This window comes from Stegostoma tigrinum, chromosome 1, assembly GCF_030684315.1.
Source record: "Stegostoma tigrinum isolate sSteTig4 chromosome 1, sSteTig4.hap1, whole genome shotgun sequence".
Lineage (NCBI taxonomy): Eukaryota > Metazoa > Chordata > Chondrichthyes > Orectolobiformes > Stegostomatidae > Stegostoma > Stegostoma tigrinum.
Genome location: NC_081354.1, coordinates 13,462,083 through 13,480,828, shown reverse-complemented (window position 1 = coordinate 13,480,828; position 18,746 = coordinate 13,462,083). Strand labels below are relative to the sequence as shown.

Below are 18,746 nucleotides of genomic sequence, written 5' to 3'. Positions count from 1 at the left end.
ATTAATTTTTAAATCCTGGAGGTTTCAGAGACAATCTGGAGAGCTAGCAACACTAACTGGATTGCAGTTCACTGCAAGCCACTATCCTTCCTCATCCAGGTGTTGCATCATTTCAGATCAACTACAAAAGATGACAGCCATAGGGTTAGGTTAATCGTCTCATACCTAAACTTGTCTGAAATGAGATAAATCATGAACCAGTTCCAGTGACATTGTATAGAATATGAGAATGGTCTCAACTCAGAAGGAGGCCAGTGGCAAGTTGTGTTCCAATCATTCCCCTTTCTGCTGTCACCCAACCAGATTTTTCCCTTCAAGTAGTATCCCATTCCCTGTTGAAAGGCAGAGAAGAACTAGTCATGACCACTGCTACATTCTCATGCAGTGTTTTATCGAAACTAACCACCCATTCGGAGAAAAAAAATTGTACCTTTTATCACCTGTAGTTCCAAAGTCGATTTAAATCTACAATTTCTGATTATTGGCTCTTCTGCCAATTAGAATATCCATTTAAAAAAAACTCCATGTGCACACTTATAAATAGCAACTTATAGCAATAAAATAAGCAATTGTTTGGGGAGGTGGGGAACTGTTTGACTTGAATAGTTTCACATGAACCATCTTCTAAAGCAAACTACATCACTTGAGATGAAAGCAGATAAAGGCAAAGATATATACCACGAAAGAAGGACTAACTGCTAGCTGCAGCTGTCTGTACATACTCCTTGGCTTTGTGTCCTTCTGTTTAAGCGCTCATATTCTGAATTGATTTTGACTTCAAATATCCAGGGTAAAGAACTGCATGCAAATATAAGTAAAACTGCCAGCAAAGCAATGGTGAAAGAAAGTTACTCAGGCAGGAAATAATTTCTCAGATTTTCAGCAAAGGTGTGGACGTGCATTGGGTCCAGAATAACATTAAAGTTATTGAAAAAGTGCCATTGCAACCAGTTAAACAAGTGAGGATACTGAAATATCAAAAGTTTGGCAGGCAGCCAAAAACTAATAAGAGAGAAAAAAAATCTTGCAAAGTCATTGTACAAAGTGGACAACCTACAAGGCAACATTAACAAGATTGTCTTTCTATAAGTCTCTGGGATAGACTGGAATCAATTAGTTCACAGCAGTGACTGACCTTGAAGCTCACCTCAGAACCAGGCAAAAAAGAATCACAGGAGAGAATACATACATGCACAGTACAGATCCTTTTACAAGAGAATAAATATTGATTATTCCGAACAAATTATATACATATAGACTGCCTTTCTGATTAATCTCCAGCTGGTGTTTCGGACTAAATTGAAAGCAGCTCGTGATGAAATAGGGAGTATAATTTTTAAATGGGTTGGATTTTATTCATGGCAGGGTCAGAAAACAAATTAACAAAGATTTTGTTTAAAACCAGAGTTTGCATCAAGCATGGGAAGCTTTTTTGGAATACATCGTAAGTCAGCAGAATCAGGAGCAAAGATTCACAAGGTTACAAAACATGCTAACAGTAGCCCAGCTACAGTCCTATGGTATTATTAAACACAAACAACAGGCTTCTGTCAATGGGGGGCCCGTGACTTCAAAAGCTATTTCCCAGTGCACTGTTTTCATACAGATGTTATTTTAGAGGCGATTCTGCACTACTTCCCCTATGAAAGTCTGCATTTGTTGACAAAATCTAAGCCAAGTAAACAAACCCCTTACCCTGAACGAAATATTGAAGAGAATGTGAAATAGAATCTTTGTGCTGTTGATGATACCATGAACGAAAGTCAAGAGGATTCCATCCCTTGCAAAACTCATTTCTCTTGAGGACAAATGGAAACATTCAGACCAAATAGCTTTCTCTAAGAGACAAAGTGTTCTGTTTAAACATTAAAGTAGCAGATTACAACAGGCTGAGAATTTGCCTCCCCATCCACAAACCCCGCCTCCCCCACCAAGAATTATAAGGAAAAGAATGTGTTACTTACTAAACGCCGGTGCGATAATGAGGTTTGTATCTGTCATTTGGGGAAGGGTTACAAACGCTGATTCTGTCACTTCGCGGTTTTTGGTGACGACAGGGTCTGGGGAGAAAGATTCGAGTACGACAGAGGGTAGGAAGGAAGGAGAGGAGGTTGGGGGCTGAGGAGAGGGGCTAGCATAAGGAGTTGAGGGGAGCACCAAAGGGTCATCAGGATCGTTCACCGTCTGGATCAAATCAGATATCGGAAAAGTGGCGGTAAAGGCAGTTGATGGTGGCGGCCATTCGGCCACTGTTGCTTGGTCAGCAGAGATTATAGGACCCTGCCCTATGCGCTTGGGATCAAGGTGCGTCAGAGGTTCGTACTCAAATATCTTGTCCACAAAAACCCACTTGAGGCCAGCAATGCAAAGACCCAGGCTCACCAGACAGGCCATGATGGGTATGATGCAGATCTTCTCAGAGTTTAAGCAAGTCCGCACGTGTTCCACCTCCATGCAGATGCAGCAGGTAGCAATGAGGCCGCTCAGCCCCAGCGCTCCATTCTGGCCTGCCGAGGGAGCATCCTCCGCAGTGTCTTCGGTAGACGGGGTCAGGCAGGGAGGGGGGTAGCGATCCGGAGAATTTTCACTCCCTTCCTCTGACATCCTCCCGGTGCATTGAAGGTGCCACCGTTCTCTGCAACCTCTTGAGTAACAATAGGGGAAGTGAGCGAGAAGCAAGGGCGAGCGAGGTGTCCAGGCATCAAATGGACAGCGACAGTCCTCTGGGTGTGTGTGGGGGGGGGGGGGGGGGAAGGAGGTGGTGGTAAAGGAGGGCGGGGGAGGGGGCAACAGTGGGGGTTCAGCAGCTCTGCACCTTGTCCACTCAGTCTCTCCAGTGAGTGCACAAACGCTCAAGTCATCTCTGGCTGTGCTTGCTCAGGTTAGCTGCCATTTATTTTTTTTTAGATTGAAAGTCGCTCCTGATCTCTCTCTCTCACCTGGGAGGATTGGTAAAATAAGAAAAAAAAAACTCCACCCACACCCACAACCACACACACACACACACCTTCAGGAAAAACAAATACAAGGCCGCGGCATCCTGTTCTCACTGTGACTGTGCGGCTTGCTCCAGAGCAAAGCTAGAGTCATTACCAAACGGTACCAGGTGCCCGCTGCTTTCAGCGCAGTGTGGCAGCGGTGTCATTAGCTGGGAGGGTGGGAAGGGAGGAGGGGGAGTGGTGGTGCAGAGACAGGGAGAGGACAAACAGAACTTCCTCCTCCTTCATCTACACACAGACAGATATAGAAACACACACACTGGGGGAAGGCAGGTCTTGCAGAAATCAGACACACACACACAGCACGCACCATTCAGAACCGCACAGACAGCCTGCAACTTCCTCCTTGATCCAATTAGCCAGGAATGAACCATCCCATAAGAGGAAAAAAAAAGGCAGGCAGCAGGGCAGCTTCATCCCCTCCCTAGCTACTGTAGACGAGTCAGCAATTGATTATGCTAATACACAGCAGCAGTGTATGGGCCAGAACAGAGAGGCTGGTGGAACGAGCAGACGCTGAACCTCTCAAGGGAATGGGATTTCCTCCAGTAATTTCACTTCATGCGCTCCCACAGATCGGATGGCGTCCCGACATCCAGCTTCATCACAAATGATGACTAACAACTGAAGCGTGGATGGTTCAAGGTGGGCTAAACACAGGCAGATGGAACGAACTTTAGATATTTCACATGATAAGCCTGGCTTTCGGGAGTTCCATTGCGTCTCATATAAGTTTGATGGGGGTATGGGGGATATTTAACAGAAATCCAGGCTTAAGGTGTCAGACTCAGGGAGGTACTCTCTTAAATCACTCCAGTATCAGAAAAGCTTTAATTCAGTCCCCTCCTCCTAATTAATCTGGCGGTGATGCCCCTCGCTTATATTTTTTAAAAGTAGATAAAATTGCAGATGGAAAGACAATTACTTCTTGGGCAGTGAGTGTGATTTGCGGAAAATAGAGAGAGTGAGTGAAAGCATTTTAAAAACAGGACACATACATTATAGAAAGAGTGCTGTGAGACTGTCATCAGAGAGACAAGGACGGGCTTCCACCAAGGCTGTCATTAATACAGATCTAACAGCAGATCAACACAGTCTCAGCATGAACTGGACTCTGCCAATGTCGAGGACGGTGAGCTGAGAGATGGAGCTGTACGCACAGTCTATGAATACGGGAGCAATTTACCACATGGATACCCTAACCCATTTCTCACTGTGCTAAATTAATAAAAGGATTAATGTTTCCCGTCCTTTCTGGAATGGACTGGTGCTGAAGCAACGTTAGGAAAAGTAGGTCAGAGAACAGAGTGACTCCTGTGCGCTGCTTTTCACAGGAATACTTCCTAACAGAGGCAATGTACTGAGGGATTTAAAGCAAAATTGGTCAAAGGTACACCAGGAGAGATCACATGACTCAATATGCAAGCTCAGGAGAACTCCTGCGAAGTGTCAGCGCCCTGATCCCAAATGGATTTTGTGCAGGATATTCCCTTGTCATCAAAAGAGCTGAAATATGTCACTTTATGGAAGACGTATATAGGAGCCAACACGATTGAACAAGTTCAAATTCCAAATTGGGAATTTTAATTCAAATTTAAAAATTTAAAACAATCATAATTTAGTTCTAATAATGGTCACAGAATCGGTGTCATTTTAAATTAGTCCCCCCCCCCCCATTTCTAAATAAAACTGCCCTGTAGAGTAGCATTACAGAATGGTTCCAGCACAAATTTGGCTTCTTGTGTAAATGCTGGACCTCAGAAGGTGCAATTCATCTAAGTCCCTGTCATTTCCTCACAAACCTGCAGTGTCTTCTTCTTTAGATAAATTCTCTTATGATAACCTGAATTCATCCTGCGTCCAACAGCTCACAGGCGGAACATTCAAGGTCCAAACTACACACTACATTAAAAGAAAAGCTTCCTCCCTTAGGCTAAGTAATCTTTTAGCCATCCTCACCTGGTCTGACCTTTTTGTGTCTCTGATCCCATATCAATGCAGCTACAAATTGTTCCTAAAGGGGCTCAGAAAACCAAGCAGTTATAACAAACTACAATCAGTAGGTCAAGAAGACAGCCCAACATTGCCTTTTTCCGGCAGAGAGGAATCAACAATAGATTTCACCCGGCCAATAATGTGTGCACCTAAGAATTAATATTTATGAAAATTAGTTTGGAAAATGTTCACCTCCGTGAGTTCTTAGGAAAGGGACGACAGCGCAAAAGCAGCACAGGAATCTTCATTTGCATGAACCCAGACATTTGCGTTCTCTGGGATATTAATTTTTGGTTGATATGTGAAAGATTTGATTTTAAAAGAGATAATTTTGGTGAGGGTGTAAGGGAGCACAGATTGTCTTTTGAACGTGTCACACAAAGGAACTTCATTGTCTGTGCAGCAAGGTCCTATGTTGCGATTGCAGATAAATAATACAGGTTAAATTTGACACCAAAATGTAAAGCTCTGAGACGTGTCATTTGGAAATAGGTTTTAAACTGCCACACACTGTTTTACCAGTGTTTCCTTATATCTTTATGCTGCGTCCAAATGGGCACCAAATAGTGGATGTGCTGACAATGCACTTGTAAAGGAAGATAGTGTCATTGATGTGGTGTATCTGCACTGCACTGAAATGGGTACCAGAAAATGTGCACCTATTATTGCTGTCTCTTCCTCTCTGGTTCACTGCTCTGCTTGCCATCATAATGGTTGTATCCCTTGTTCCTGAGCAACTCCTTGCTGCCTAGCTTGCCATTCACTGAGGGGAGTGGGGCAGCGAGCAAGTCAAGGGCTTTAAAATTCATATCAGGGACACCAAGCTGCAACACAAAAGAAAACTTTCAGCGTGAAGCGGTTACCCAGGTCCTATAGCCATCACTGTCTGTAAAGCCACTGTGATTGCATGGTGCCCCTTGCAATTTTTTAAAAAAATAAGGAACTCTTGGATGTGGAAATCACTGACTTGGTCAGCATCATTGCCCAACTCTATGTGGTGAGCTGCCTTCCTGAACTGCTGCAGTCTGTTTCATGTAAGTTGACCCACAAAGCCATTGGTGGGGGGGAGGAGGTCCCCGATTTTTACCCAATGACAGCGAAGGAACGGCGATATACTTCCTGTCAGGTTGGGTTAGTTATTTGGAGGGGAATTTGCAGGAGTTGGTAGCCCCCTTGTCCTTCTAGATGGTAGTAGTCAAACATATAGAAGGTGCTGTCCAAGGATCCGTGATGAATTTTAGCAATGCATTTTATGGTTGACCTGCATTGGTACTACTGAGCATTAGTAGTGGAAGGAGTGGATATTTGTAGATATAGTGCCAATCGAGCAGGCTGCTTTGACCTGAATGGTGTTAGCATCTTGAGGCAAAAAAGAAATTGCTGGAAAAACTCAGCAGATCTGGTAGCAAGCATAGAGAGAAAGCTGAGTATCAGAACTTAAGCTCTAATAGGACTTCCAAAATATTAACTCTGCTTTCTCTGCACAGACTTGCTGAGTTTTTTCAACAATTTCTGTTTTTGTTTCTGATTTCCAGCATCCTTGGTACTTAGGGTTTTTTTTGTTTAGCTTCTTGAGTGTTGTTAGATCTACCCTCATCCATGCAAGTGGGGAATGTTCCATCACAATCCTGATTTGTACCTTGTGGATAATGGACAAGCTTTAGAGAGTTAGGATATGATTTACTCGCTGCAGGATTCTGACTTGTTCTCGTAGTCACTGTATTGACATGGCTAGTCCAGGTCAGTTTCTGGTGAATGGCAACCCCCAGGATATTGATAGTGAGGGATACAGCAACAGTGGCACAATTGTCAAAGGGTGATCGTTGAATTTTGTCATTGGAGTTGGCCATTGTCTGGCACTTGTATAGTGCCAGCATCAATTGCCACTTGTCACTCTGAACCTGAATGATGTCCAGGTGCTGCTGCATTTGGACATTACACAATGTTCAGCTCCATTTGCGACAATCAGCAGTGAACATCCCCACTTCCGACTTAACAATGGAGGGAAGCTCATTGATGAAGCAGTTAAAGGCACTATCCTGAGGAGTCCCTGCAAGAGATATGCTGGAGTAGTGTTGTTGCAATGGCAATAAATGCAGTTAGTGCTTTATCACTACTCATTCCTCATTTGAACATAACGTTTGTTTCTTTACTGCAGCCATTACTATTCTCTTTGGCTTTTGAACCATCATGTCTTTTATTATTTAATCTCTCCTGCCCTCCACTTTGTCAGGGACCTCCCCTCTTGTTCTCTCTGCCCTTCCCCATTACCACTGCATGAAAACAAACTTTCTGTTTCAAAATTTCATTGACTTGAAATATGAGCTCTGTTTCTCTCTGCAGATGTTGCCTGTCCTGCTGAGTTTTCCAACATTTGTGTTTTTGTTACCAGCCCTCCTTATGGGTTGACCAATAGCCAGTTAGCTTGAGGTTGATTGTGGTTTCTGGGAGCCAGAAGGTAGCCACAGAAGTGCATCTATTCTAAAAAATAAATGCGGTTAAAATAACTGGCGAATACATAGGTCAGTGTTTCACATTGTAGTGGCTGGGTGCATATATGTTGTACTTTTTTATTTATTTGTTCATGGGATGAGGGCATAGGAGTAGGTGAACTTTTACTGGCCATCCCTAATAGCCCCAACGATTGTGGTGGTGAAGTGCCTCCATGAACCACTGCAGTCCTTTAATGTACAAATACTCACAGTGCTGCCAGGGAGGAAGGACTTGGAACCAGCAAAATTGAAGGAACAATGATATCGTTCCAAGTGGGAATGGTGTGTGGCTTGGAATGGAATTTGTAAGTAATGGTGTTCCTACGCATCTGCTGTCCTTGTCCTTCTGGATGGGAGTGATCTTGATACAAAATCAAGATGCAGTTGAAGAAGCCTTGGTGAGTTGTTACGGTACATCTTACGGGTGGTGCACACAGTTTTAATGGTGTAATAAGTGAATATTGAAGGAGGTTGTATTGGGTGCCAATCGAGTGGACTGCTCTGTCCTGGATGCCATCAAGGTTTGAGTGTTGCTGGAACCGCATGCACATGGCTGTGTATATCTCTGTTCAGTAATTTCATATTGACACTCATATGAGTGAACAGCAACAGACTTTATTGAACATAACTATTTACAGTGGATGATATGAGAGGTCTTTCGACCCGTTCACTCTAAATAAGCTCATTCCCAATACTCAGAGGAACAAGATCTGCTCCAGGTAAGAGGAAAGGTTTGAGAGGGGCTACTCTGGTTAGCAGGGTATAGGCAGGATTGCGGAGTAATCCGATCGGGCATGAGCTTATTCAATGAGAGAGAAGGCTGAAGGGTTGAGACACCTGCCGTAGTTCGTAATGCGTATTTTTGTACTTTGTACCCTATACACTTTATAAAATAGTGATTATGACCCCAGACTCTCTGATGGGGCATTGGGGAAAGACATCAGATCTACACAGGATGACTACTGGGCATCCACCCTGATCAAAGTCTCCTCCTTTCACCCCTTATTCCAGGAACTGCAGATACCTGTGTATGAAGATAATGTCACTCATATCCTAGTGCTGGCAACATGCAACACAGGTAAAGCAGGTTTCCTGGGTTTTATCATGTCTCATCGGTTTCCAAGAGTGTATGTAAAAGTGAGCAAACAGACGGGAGGGAATGGGTCTGTGAATCTACTGTGGAGTACATCTACTTCCCATCAAAATGCTTTGGCAGCCTCTCACTGGGGCAACTTTTCCATCTAGTGTTGCAGTTAAGTTGGATGAAGTGGTAAGGCATAGATTCTCCTGAATTTCATTAGAAACTGGGATATTCTTTATTTCCTCCCATGGTCAGATGCACGTTGATGGAAGAGACAGTGTCCCCCAAGTGGTTTGTAGACACTGGCTAATCCACCCTGATGCTCAGAGGGTGATGGTTACAAAATGTAAAACTATCAATCATTGCATTAAATAAACTCGCTTGTGGCCCTTCAGAGCTAATTTCACACATTGCTCAGTCGAAAAAGATATGGAAAAGAAGTTCTGACATTTGTACAACCCATTGTAGCACATCTGCTCATTAATTAGCACAATGTTGCAACAACGAAAATCTTTACCAAGCTTCTTCTTCATAAGAGCATGCATTTGTAAAGAAAATTACACATCCTCCTGACCCAAAGTGTTTTGGAGCCAATTCAGCACTCTAAGTGACATCATTGTTGTAATGTAGTGAAGTACAACTTAAGTACAAATAACCAATTACACTTTTCTAGTGCCTTTGACAAAAATTAAACATACCGAGGCACTTTCACAGGGAGATTGTAGAAAAAAAATGACACTGGGCCACAAAAGGAAATATTAAGTAAGTTGAGTGAAAGCTTAATCACTGAAGTAGATATTACAGATTGCCTTATAACAGGGCAGAGAGGTGGAGGAAGAGAATTCCAGAGCTTGCGCCAAGGCAGATGAAGGTATAGCCAGCAATGTTAGAACAATTAAAGTCAGGGATGCTCAACAGGCCAATGTTAATATAAGGAAATCTCCAGGAATACATCAAATCCTCTTGGCATCCATGAAGTGGTCTGGTACCTTGCTCTCAGAGGGAGACTGGCAGAGCCAGGTCATCTCCTTTGTCACCCACAGGAGCTTTAAGTTTTTGGCAGCTACATCAAAGCAGGTGGTAACTGCAAGAACTAGTCAGTCCTTCAGCTCCCGACAATGAAATGCTGCAGCTTCAGCCCCCACCATTGTAGGCAGTGAGACAGGGCCCCCCGGGTTGTGTCATATCACTTATTACTGCACAGCTGGAGCTAGCAGTGCACATCAGTCAAGGTCTTTGAGAGAAAACGTTTTAAAAACTGTGTCGAATGAAGCACATATTTCGTGCTGTAGTCAACATGGGATGCCAAGCCAAAATGATGACTATAATTTTTGATAGACTGCAAAGGAAACAGGACGGGAAAACAAATAATCTCAACCAGAACTGCAATTTTTCTGGGAAGAATTGTAAAAAGAAAATGTTTTCTGGTGGGTTCTGCGACTGTGTTATATGTATTCTGAACATGTCGGCTTGGATCAGTAGATGGGACTCTGTCGTCTGAATTCAAGTTCCAAATCAATGATGTGCATACACAATTCAAGCCGGCACTTCCACCCTCCACCAAAGGCGTACTGCACAGTCAGAGGAGTCATCTTACAGATCGGCCATTAATTCAAAGCCTGTTCTGAACAATGTCAAAGGTCCCATTGTTGAGGAGGAAGAATACTTTTTGTCTGACACTTGCCTCTTGACGATACCACAGAAAAATAGAGATTATTCATCACGTTGCTGCTTTTGTGATCTTTCTTTACGCAAATCAGGTATCATGTTCTGCAAGAATTGTGCCTGTTGCTCAAAAATGATTCATTAACAATAAAACACTGCATGGCCTCCGTGAGGATGCGTGGGGGTCTGTATAAATGCAAACATATTTCTTTCTGCCCATCCCTTCCTCCCACCCCAAGCCGCACCCCCATCTACCTACTAACCTCATCCCACCTCCTTGACGTGTCCGTCTTCCCTGGACTGACCTATCCCCTCCCTACCTCCCCACCTATACTCTCTCCACCTATCTTCTTTACTCTCCATCTTCGGTCCGCCTCCCCCTCTCTCTCTATTTATCCCAGTTCCCTCTCCCCATCCCCCTCTCTGATGAAGGGTCTAGGCCCGAAACGTCAGCTTTTGTGCTCCTGAGATGCTGCTTGGCCTGCTGTGTTCATCCAGCCTCACATTTTATTATCTTGGAATTCTCCAGCATCTGCAGTTCCCATTATCTCTGATATTTCTTTCTGCTTTGACTTTTACTGGACTAATACAATTAGTTTAGCTTTGTACAATTTTTAGATAAGTACAAGAATTCCCACAATCACTTTGCATTTTACTTGTGTTAATCAATCAATTCTGACATATTTTGACACATCTCCAGGACAGATTGGGCTTCTGGCCCACAGGTAGGGACTTAAGTACTTTTCAGCTGTTTTCCAATCCATCTGTTCAGTGATGGTATTGCATACCTCTGGAGTTGGTGGGACTTGAAACTGTGTCTCCTGGCCCAGAGGTAGGAACACTTATCACTGCCCCACAAGAATCTCTTAAGCACTTTTTAAAAGATATGAGGTGGAAACCTTATGGGAATTGCCCATCAGCACAGCTTCGCTTGCCAATTCTATAATGAGCAAGGCTTAAATCATTTTAATCGGTTGATGAATGAACAGATCAATCAATTAATTGATGAGTATTCTAAAAAGAGCAGGAATGACAGCAAAGAAAAGCCGTACATGCTGCTGACAACGGTCATTGTTTTGACAAGGGTCACGGGTTTCTTGTTCCTGTAGAAATATCATGAGCCTCCAAATTTCACCCAAAGAAGCTGTTCACTGTAGGACCTTTGGAGGCAATGCCTGTACTGTCTCTTCGGTAGGGAGCATAACAATGAAGTTGCAGGTAGGCAGTCTCTCCACGATTCCACACCAACCAGGCAAACTGTTGGGATGGTAGGGCAAGGTACCTCCAACTGTTTATGGATGTTTCCTTGTGAAAGCTTCTGTACTCCCATCTGTGTCAATAAAGAAGCTACCAAAGAGCCACAGTTATAAATCAAAGGCACCGGATGTCAACATTTCTCCACAGCTGCATAACACTAACAACTCACGACTATACAGCAACATTCAGGAATTAAATCGAGGATTTTTGGAACAAGAGGCAATACGTACAGCCCTTTAAATTGGCATCATTCAATGAGAGAGTGGCTGACCTCTTTGATAACTCCAGCTACCTGGTAAAAGCTGGCCCCAGGGATATTCTGGCAATATTGTGTTAAAAGCACAGCACACAAGCTAAGGACAAAGGTCAAAGTGAACAATAATAAAAGCAAAATTGTGTGAATAATGGAAAGAAACACAGAATGCTGGAGAAACTCAGCAGGTATGGCATCACCTGGGGAGAGAGATATAGCGTTTATGTTTCAAGTCCAGTCTGACTCATCTTCAGAACAGAACTTCCTACACAACAATACCTTCAGTCAAACAAATCTTAACACTGTGCCTCACTGTCCCATTTTGTCATAACATCACCCCTTTGTTAATGGGATGTTCCATACCCCAGTCATTGGGAGCTTTGCATCTCTGTAGCCTCCCAGCACTGAATAAAATATAAAGCAGGATCCTAATCACAGACAATTACTCCTCACAGCTGTTTTCAAATTGAAAAGATGAGGCATAAATCACTCTTTAAATGTATAGTTAAGAGGAGCCATATGTATTATTTATAATGATGAAAATCTATAACATGTTGCAGCATTGCTTAGGGAAGCAGCTCTGGATACAGCTATTGGCTGATGAAGGTTTGCCAGTCCATTAAGAAATGAGCTTTTAATCCTGCACACAAAGCTCTCTCAGCAATAGCATTTATTAACAGAAAAGCCTGCAGCCTTTGAGACAGACTGGAATGCAATAGAAGCATATTAGTGACCATTGAGATTCAGTTGAATTGAGTGGCCTTCTGCTGCCTTTTTCCTCCTGACTGATCAGTGCCTGTGGCCATCACTTATCTGGCAGGGGACAGTGAGTCCTGACGCACTGTCAGGTCCGCAGACAGTGTTCCAGGTAGGAGTTGGGGGGTTGGGGGGGCAACAGCTGTGCACCAATGTAGGGTGGTTGATGCTAGCTCTCATTATCACCAAGAACACAAGTATCACCATTCAAAGGACCCTCTGAACCAATAAGCCATGAGCTACATGTCAACTCTCACAAATTCCCAGCTGGTCTCAAGCTCACAGAACCAAGTCTAATACCACAAGCCTGTTCGCTCCTCAAATTCATATTCCACCGAATCCAATTCAGTTCTAACTCGCTCGCCATGCCCTTCATATCTACCCAATGCATGTTCTGGTACCAAACGTTGATTGTTTGCATTTGGAGTAGAATGCTATCCCCAATCCTCTTTCCCGTCCAAGTCAAACGGCCTAACCTAATTAGCAGTGGTAGAGGACAAACCATGATTCAGTCTTAATAAGAAGTGGAACTTGTCTTAATAACAATATGTTGGTTATTTCATGACAGCAACGGGTCTACATAACATTGACTAATTAGGCATAAACACAAAGATGATACATTTATATCCATTGGGACCTCATTATAGACTGCATCTCCACCAAAGACTGTGACATCACCAGATTGGGCGGAGCTTAATGCAGTTCCAAAACTAACTCTTTCAGAACCACCATCTTATATAACAAATCCCACTCCTTCTCTCATTCCATCAGCTTTAATATTGCACCTGATCTGGTCCCAATTCCTTGCTGTCATCCCATAGCTTTTAACAACTCACCTTGTCTGATCCCACTCCCCCAAAATAATCTTTTGCACATCCTTCAGATATTCCTCAGATTCCTGACAAAGGTTGGCTACGTAGGAGAGATGATGTTATGAGAAGTATCAGCTGGTATTGATAACACCCATGTCCTTTCCAGTTTTTCTAGTGTTCTCCAATACTTTTATTTACTGTCAAAATTAATCTCAGAGACATAACCAGTGAAAGAAAATTCACAACCTTCTGTAGCTTGAAGCGAGAGGAAAGAAGAAAGTCCAGATGATGAATACAGGAAGACCGCAAGGGATTGTGACCAGTAAGCACATGGAGGATGAATGGCCACACAGATAAGCTGGACAATGTGGCCTGATTGTGTGCAAAGTTCAGTGCATTCCTGCTGTTGGTTTAATGATATACAGAGTGTTTAACTGTCAAAGTTGAGCAGAAAATAGCAGATACCTGTACAACCAAACCCACCAGCAGAAAAGACACATTTCGAAAAGGAACTTGTGTCCAGTGGAAAGAGCCTTTGATTTGCAAACTATGAACTTCACCCAGGATTCACTGTGGTCGCTTCTGTCGTTGGGCTGCACGCAGCTAATTGCATGCGAGTCACAGCATGTTGTCTGTCAATTGATAATAATCAGGCTCTTTTGAAGCAATAGAAAGCTCTTTTCTCAAACTCTCACAGTATCCGGGATGATTATCTTGAGGGATCCACGTCACTGCCACTATACATTTTTTAAAAAAACCATAGGTTATCGAAACTATAAGGTTTTAAACATACGGGTTCAAATTCAGAATTATCACTGCAAATCCAAAGAAATGTTTTCACCCAGAGGGCTTTGAGAATACAGTCTGCTTTACAAGAAATGGGCACTGAGGCAGAAACTAGAACGCTGCTTAAAAAAAATGGATTTCAGATTTTAAAAGAATGTGTACAAAAAGGGTTTGCAAAGGAGGTATTGAAGAGATGATCAAATAAAGCTGTATATAGTAGGTTACATCTTATCTTCCCTACCTGGGTGGTAATTTGGTGGATCAGGTGACCCACCTGCGGGAGAGCAAGGTTGAATTTTATCTCAATTTCAACTCAACAGGTTCTACAATGCACTGATCTGCTCCCTTAGGTGACTTCCCAGGTAGTGAACCCAAAATTTGCATACTTTGCAATGCCTCATCCAGATAATTTAACAAAAAAAAATTTGGGTTCTTGCAATCTGAACACCAGCAAAATGACATTAATTACCATATCCCAACTGCTCTGGATCACTGCAGTCCATATGGTGAAGGCACTACTGTAGTGATGACACTTAGCAAGTCCCAGAAGTTTGACCCAGCAAGGATGAAGGAACAGTAAGTGGGGTGCAACTTGGGAAGGTTTAGCGATGACTATTCCCATCACAATGTTGCTCTTGTCTGTTCAATCGCAAAGATGATGGGGAAATGACCAACTTATTTAAGTGATCTTTGGGCCTACCCTGGAAGAATCCATCCTTTGGAGTTAAACTGCCCACAAAAGGCAGTATAAACCCAATACATCAAACTACAGCTCCATCTCTCTAGTCTCAATTATCAGAGGGATGGAAAGTTCAATCAAGAAATGTCTATCACCAATAAGCTGCTCATCAGTACTCAGTTTGGACTCCAAGGGGAACGTGTGTCTCCAGACCCCATTACAGTCATTACAAACATAGAAGCATAGAGCTGTACAGCGCAGAAACACACCCTTCAGTCCAACTCATCCAATGCTGACCAGATAAGTGGGTGGTCAGTTGATCACGAAGCCTGGTCTACACTGTCATAAATTGTTGTGGGCAGACCAAACAAGTTCAGCATGGGATTTCCACCATTCAGTGGCAGTTGCAGCAGTGGGTACTATCAGGAATGCAGGCAGTTTCAAGAAAAAGGCTCCAGTAGATCCTCAGACCCAGTAAGGAAGAGATAATGAACAGAGAGGGTTAGGCCACTGTATGGAGGATGGTTGAGGTCTGTGAAAAGGTGGGCTTTAGGGCCCACAACAGGGTGGAAGAAGTTGGGTACTGTCTTATAGAGGCGTGCCCCTGATGTGCAACAGTTTACCCCCATTCTGATAACTGTACTTCCCCACACTCCCCACCTTCCTTCCTTCCATTTGGAAAAGTTTTTATTACAAATTGGAATGCCCACTCTTGCTCAACTACCCATTCCAACTGTTTTGTGGCGTGCGCAGAGTAATACTGGGATCAAGCGAGCTTTTAATGAACTAGGTTGACGTTTATTTATCTATTTGTTTACACATGAGGGTACTTTGGAAGGCTGGACACCCATCCTCCACCCCCACTGATAACACACATGGCAGACATGTAATATCCAACCTACTGTGCCTTCCCATCACCAACAGTACCAAAGCAAAGCATGAGACTTCCTTGATAGTGTCTAACCAAGACATCTGAGAGGTTCAAGTGTCTCTCTTAAACCTCGGGAGGGAATTAAGGTTTGTAGAAGTGTTTGGCAAGTACTAACTAATGGATAAACTATCCATTGTCTTCTTATTAACTATTAAAGTGGCCTGTTCTGGAATCTGAACAAATTAATCAACAATAATCTTGATTTTATTTCTAAACTGTTGCCCCACAATAAATGTAGTTACTTCATAACGGAATCTGCTTTGTATGTGGAATTATCTAGGTGGTTCAAACCCTCTCACTGCCCTATTTCATATCACTTATCAGCTTATCCTTTGTCCTTCATGCATTGACTAGCTTCACCTTAAATATATCGATGTTATTTATCATAATAATTCCTTGTAGCAGCTCATTCCACATTCCCATTGCTGTCTATGTAATGAGTTTCTCCTGAATTATCCATCGGATTTATGGTGACTGTCTTGTATTTACGGTTCCACATTCTCGTCTTCCGGGTAAGTGGGAATATTTGTTCTAGCTCTCCACTATCATCATCTTAAAAGGTCTCCATTAGGTTGCCCCTCAATCTTCTCTTTTACACAGAGAAAAGACAGAGCTATCTTCTCCATTGAGTGCGATGGAACAGTGAGCAGAGCTGGTTGAACATTGCATGAGTCAACATTTGGAAGTCAAACAAGCAGCTCTGTTCCCTCTTCGTTACAAATTGAAAAGAGCACAAGCAGTCAAAGGCACTTTTCAAATGGACAATGAATTGTGACTTTAATAAATACAGTGGGCCCCTCATTAATCAACATCTAGTCACAATTTATCAGATGTGATCGGGCAGTAGACACTGACAATTTTTATTCCAGAGTACATTTGTTTTGGATCAATTTCAGAATGACTCAGGGAAATAGAAAGAACAAATTAAAACGAGGGAGCATTGCTTTAAATAGCGAAACCTCAATTTTCCGGCACTTTGCACTTCTGCGTCTTTCTGCCTTTTTCTCCCCCTCCCATCCCTATTTCTGGGACCTTCTCTGCTTTCCCTCTACAGTTCCTTACCATCTACTGATCTGTACCCAATTTGAGGGAAGGCTGATTGAAATTAGGGTGGTGGGGTATTGGCACTTTGGGGAAATGACCTAGATTGGGCTGCATTACAGAATTTCATTGTTGTTGATGTTGCTTCTGGAGCAGAAACATGTGTGCATGATCTAGTCTGACACTTCAGTGCAACAGCTTTGTTGGTGGTGTTTGACTGATCGATTAATTAATTTATTTATTGTCACATGTACCTAGGTAGAGTGAAAAACCTTGTTTACAAGCAGTACAGGCAGATAATAGTAAGCAAGGACATGCAGATCACAGGGTGAGAAAAAGAAACACATGGATAGATGCACATAGGTTCCATTGCGCGGGGCATGCACGAGGCAAAATCAACATTAGCAAGATCAGCATATTTGAAGTTAGAGAGTCCATTCATCAGTCTAATAATGCAGAGAAGAAGCTGCTCTTGAACCTGCTGGTATATGTGTTCAAGCTTCTGTATCTTCTGCCTGATGGAAGAGGTTGGAGGAGAACATTGCCAGGGTGTGGTGAGTCTTTGATCATGTTGGCAGCCTTTCCGTGGCATCAGCCCAAGTAAATAGTGTCCTTGGATGGAAGGTTGGCTTCTGTGATGGTCGGGGCTGTATACACAACCTTCTGTAGTTATTTATGGTCCTGGTCAGAGCAGTTGCCACACCAGGCCATTACGCACTCAGGCAGTATGCTTTCAATGGTGCGTCTGTAGAAGTTGTTAGGGATCTTATGAACATGCCAAAATTTCTGAGCCACCAGAGGAACAGGAGGCATTGTTGTGCCTTCTTGACCATCGCATCTACATGGGAAGTCCAGGACAGGTTGTCATTTGGCGACGCTCCTAGGTTTCTCAGGTGAAAATGTAAAACTCATCAAGAGCCCTTTGATGATGCCTCTCAATCTATGATTTTTGTTTAACCACCCAGAAGGGCCAGGTCAGCAAATGCATGTTTCCCTCCAAATCACAAACCACCCTGACTTGGAACCAGATCACACTCCTTCACTGTTGCTGTGTCAAAATCCTGAAACTTCCTCCCAAAGAGCACTGTGATTGCACCTATGTCACACAGACTGAACTGGTTGATGAAAGCACCCTTAGGATGGGCAGTAAATGCTGGTCTGCTGGTGATGACCGCAAATGAATTTACAAAAAAGGTCTTGCTGCAGACACCCAGTCTTCGCAAGCAAGACCAATAAGAACCAGTCTAAGATGAAAAGAATGGGCAACATACATGCCTGTAACGAGACAACTCTTGTGCTGCAGCCTATTTTCATTAACCACAATTTCTTGATACAGGGCAGTATTACTTGTAAACCTTTGAGGGAAAGCCCCTGAAACTAAAAGCTATGACCAAATCTATATTCATAAGAAATAAACTGTCAGAACCATTTCTCTTGAGATTGATTTCCAAGCAGTTCTAAGTCCACGCACCATAAATTAGGATTCCCTTTGATATCTGGTATTCTTGTGATTCTGTCCTGATGCACCCAAAGCAAAAAGCTTTGACAGCACATTTATTTTTCCAGCAAGTATTTAAGTTCCATACTCAAGGTTTAAATGAAAATTTCACATTATCAATCTGACATTATGATGCAAAATTATTATTCAACCCTGAAGAGCTATATTCACAGGTGATACTTCCTTGCTAAAAAAAAACAAAACTGCAGCCAAACCACTTGTGTACAGTATCTCACATTTACAATTATCTATCATCTTCAGCCTTCTTTATATTCAGAGGTTTCACTTCCTTTTCTTCTTTAGGTGTTCACAGGCAATTCATTTGCTGTTTTTGATATTAATCTGTTTTGCAAAATCAGTGATATCTGGGGAGAATGTTTTCTTTAAATATTGAATTTTATTTAAAGGTTTACTAATTTTGTACATACTTCCTGGAGTTGTTGTCAGAATTTACACCAAATAACTGTTTAAAATCTGAAGCATGCTTCGCCCTTTTGGATT

At 42.8% G+C, this 18,746-nt stretch overlaps 1 protein-coding gene across 8 annotated transcripts in view; it reads right to left on the bottom strand.

Annotated features, from left to right (window-relative positions):
- nrg1 (neuregulin 1) overlaps positions 1-18,746 on the bottom strand; it is a 741,182-nt gene that overhangs the window by 110,550 nt on the left and 611,886 nt on the right. Inside the window, exon 1 of one of the 8 annotated variants that reach the window (XM_048529294.2) lies at positions 1,965-2,721. The exons of 6 other annotated variants lie outside the window; for them this stretch is intronic. In XM_048529294.2, coding sequence (XP_048385251.1) covers positions 1,965-2,604 — 640 coding nt within the window. In that variant the 5' untranslated portion in view covers positions 2,605-2,721. Of the gene's footprint in view, positions 1-1,695; positions 1,718-1,964; positions 2,722-18,746 lie in introns of those variants that run through there. One more of the 8 variants, XM_059652933.1, reaches the window with a different exon arrangement.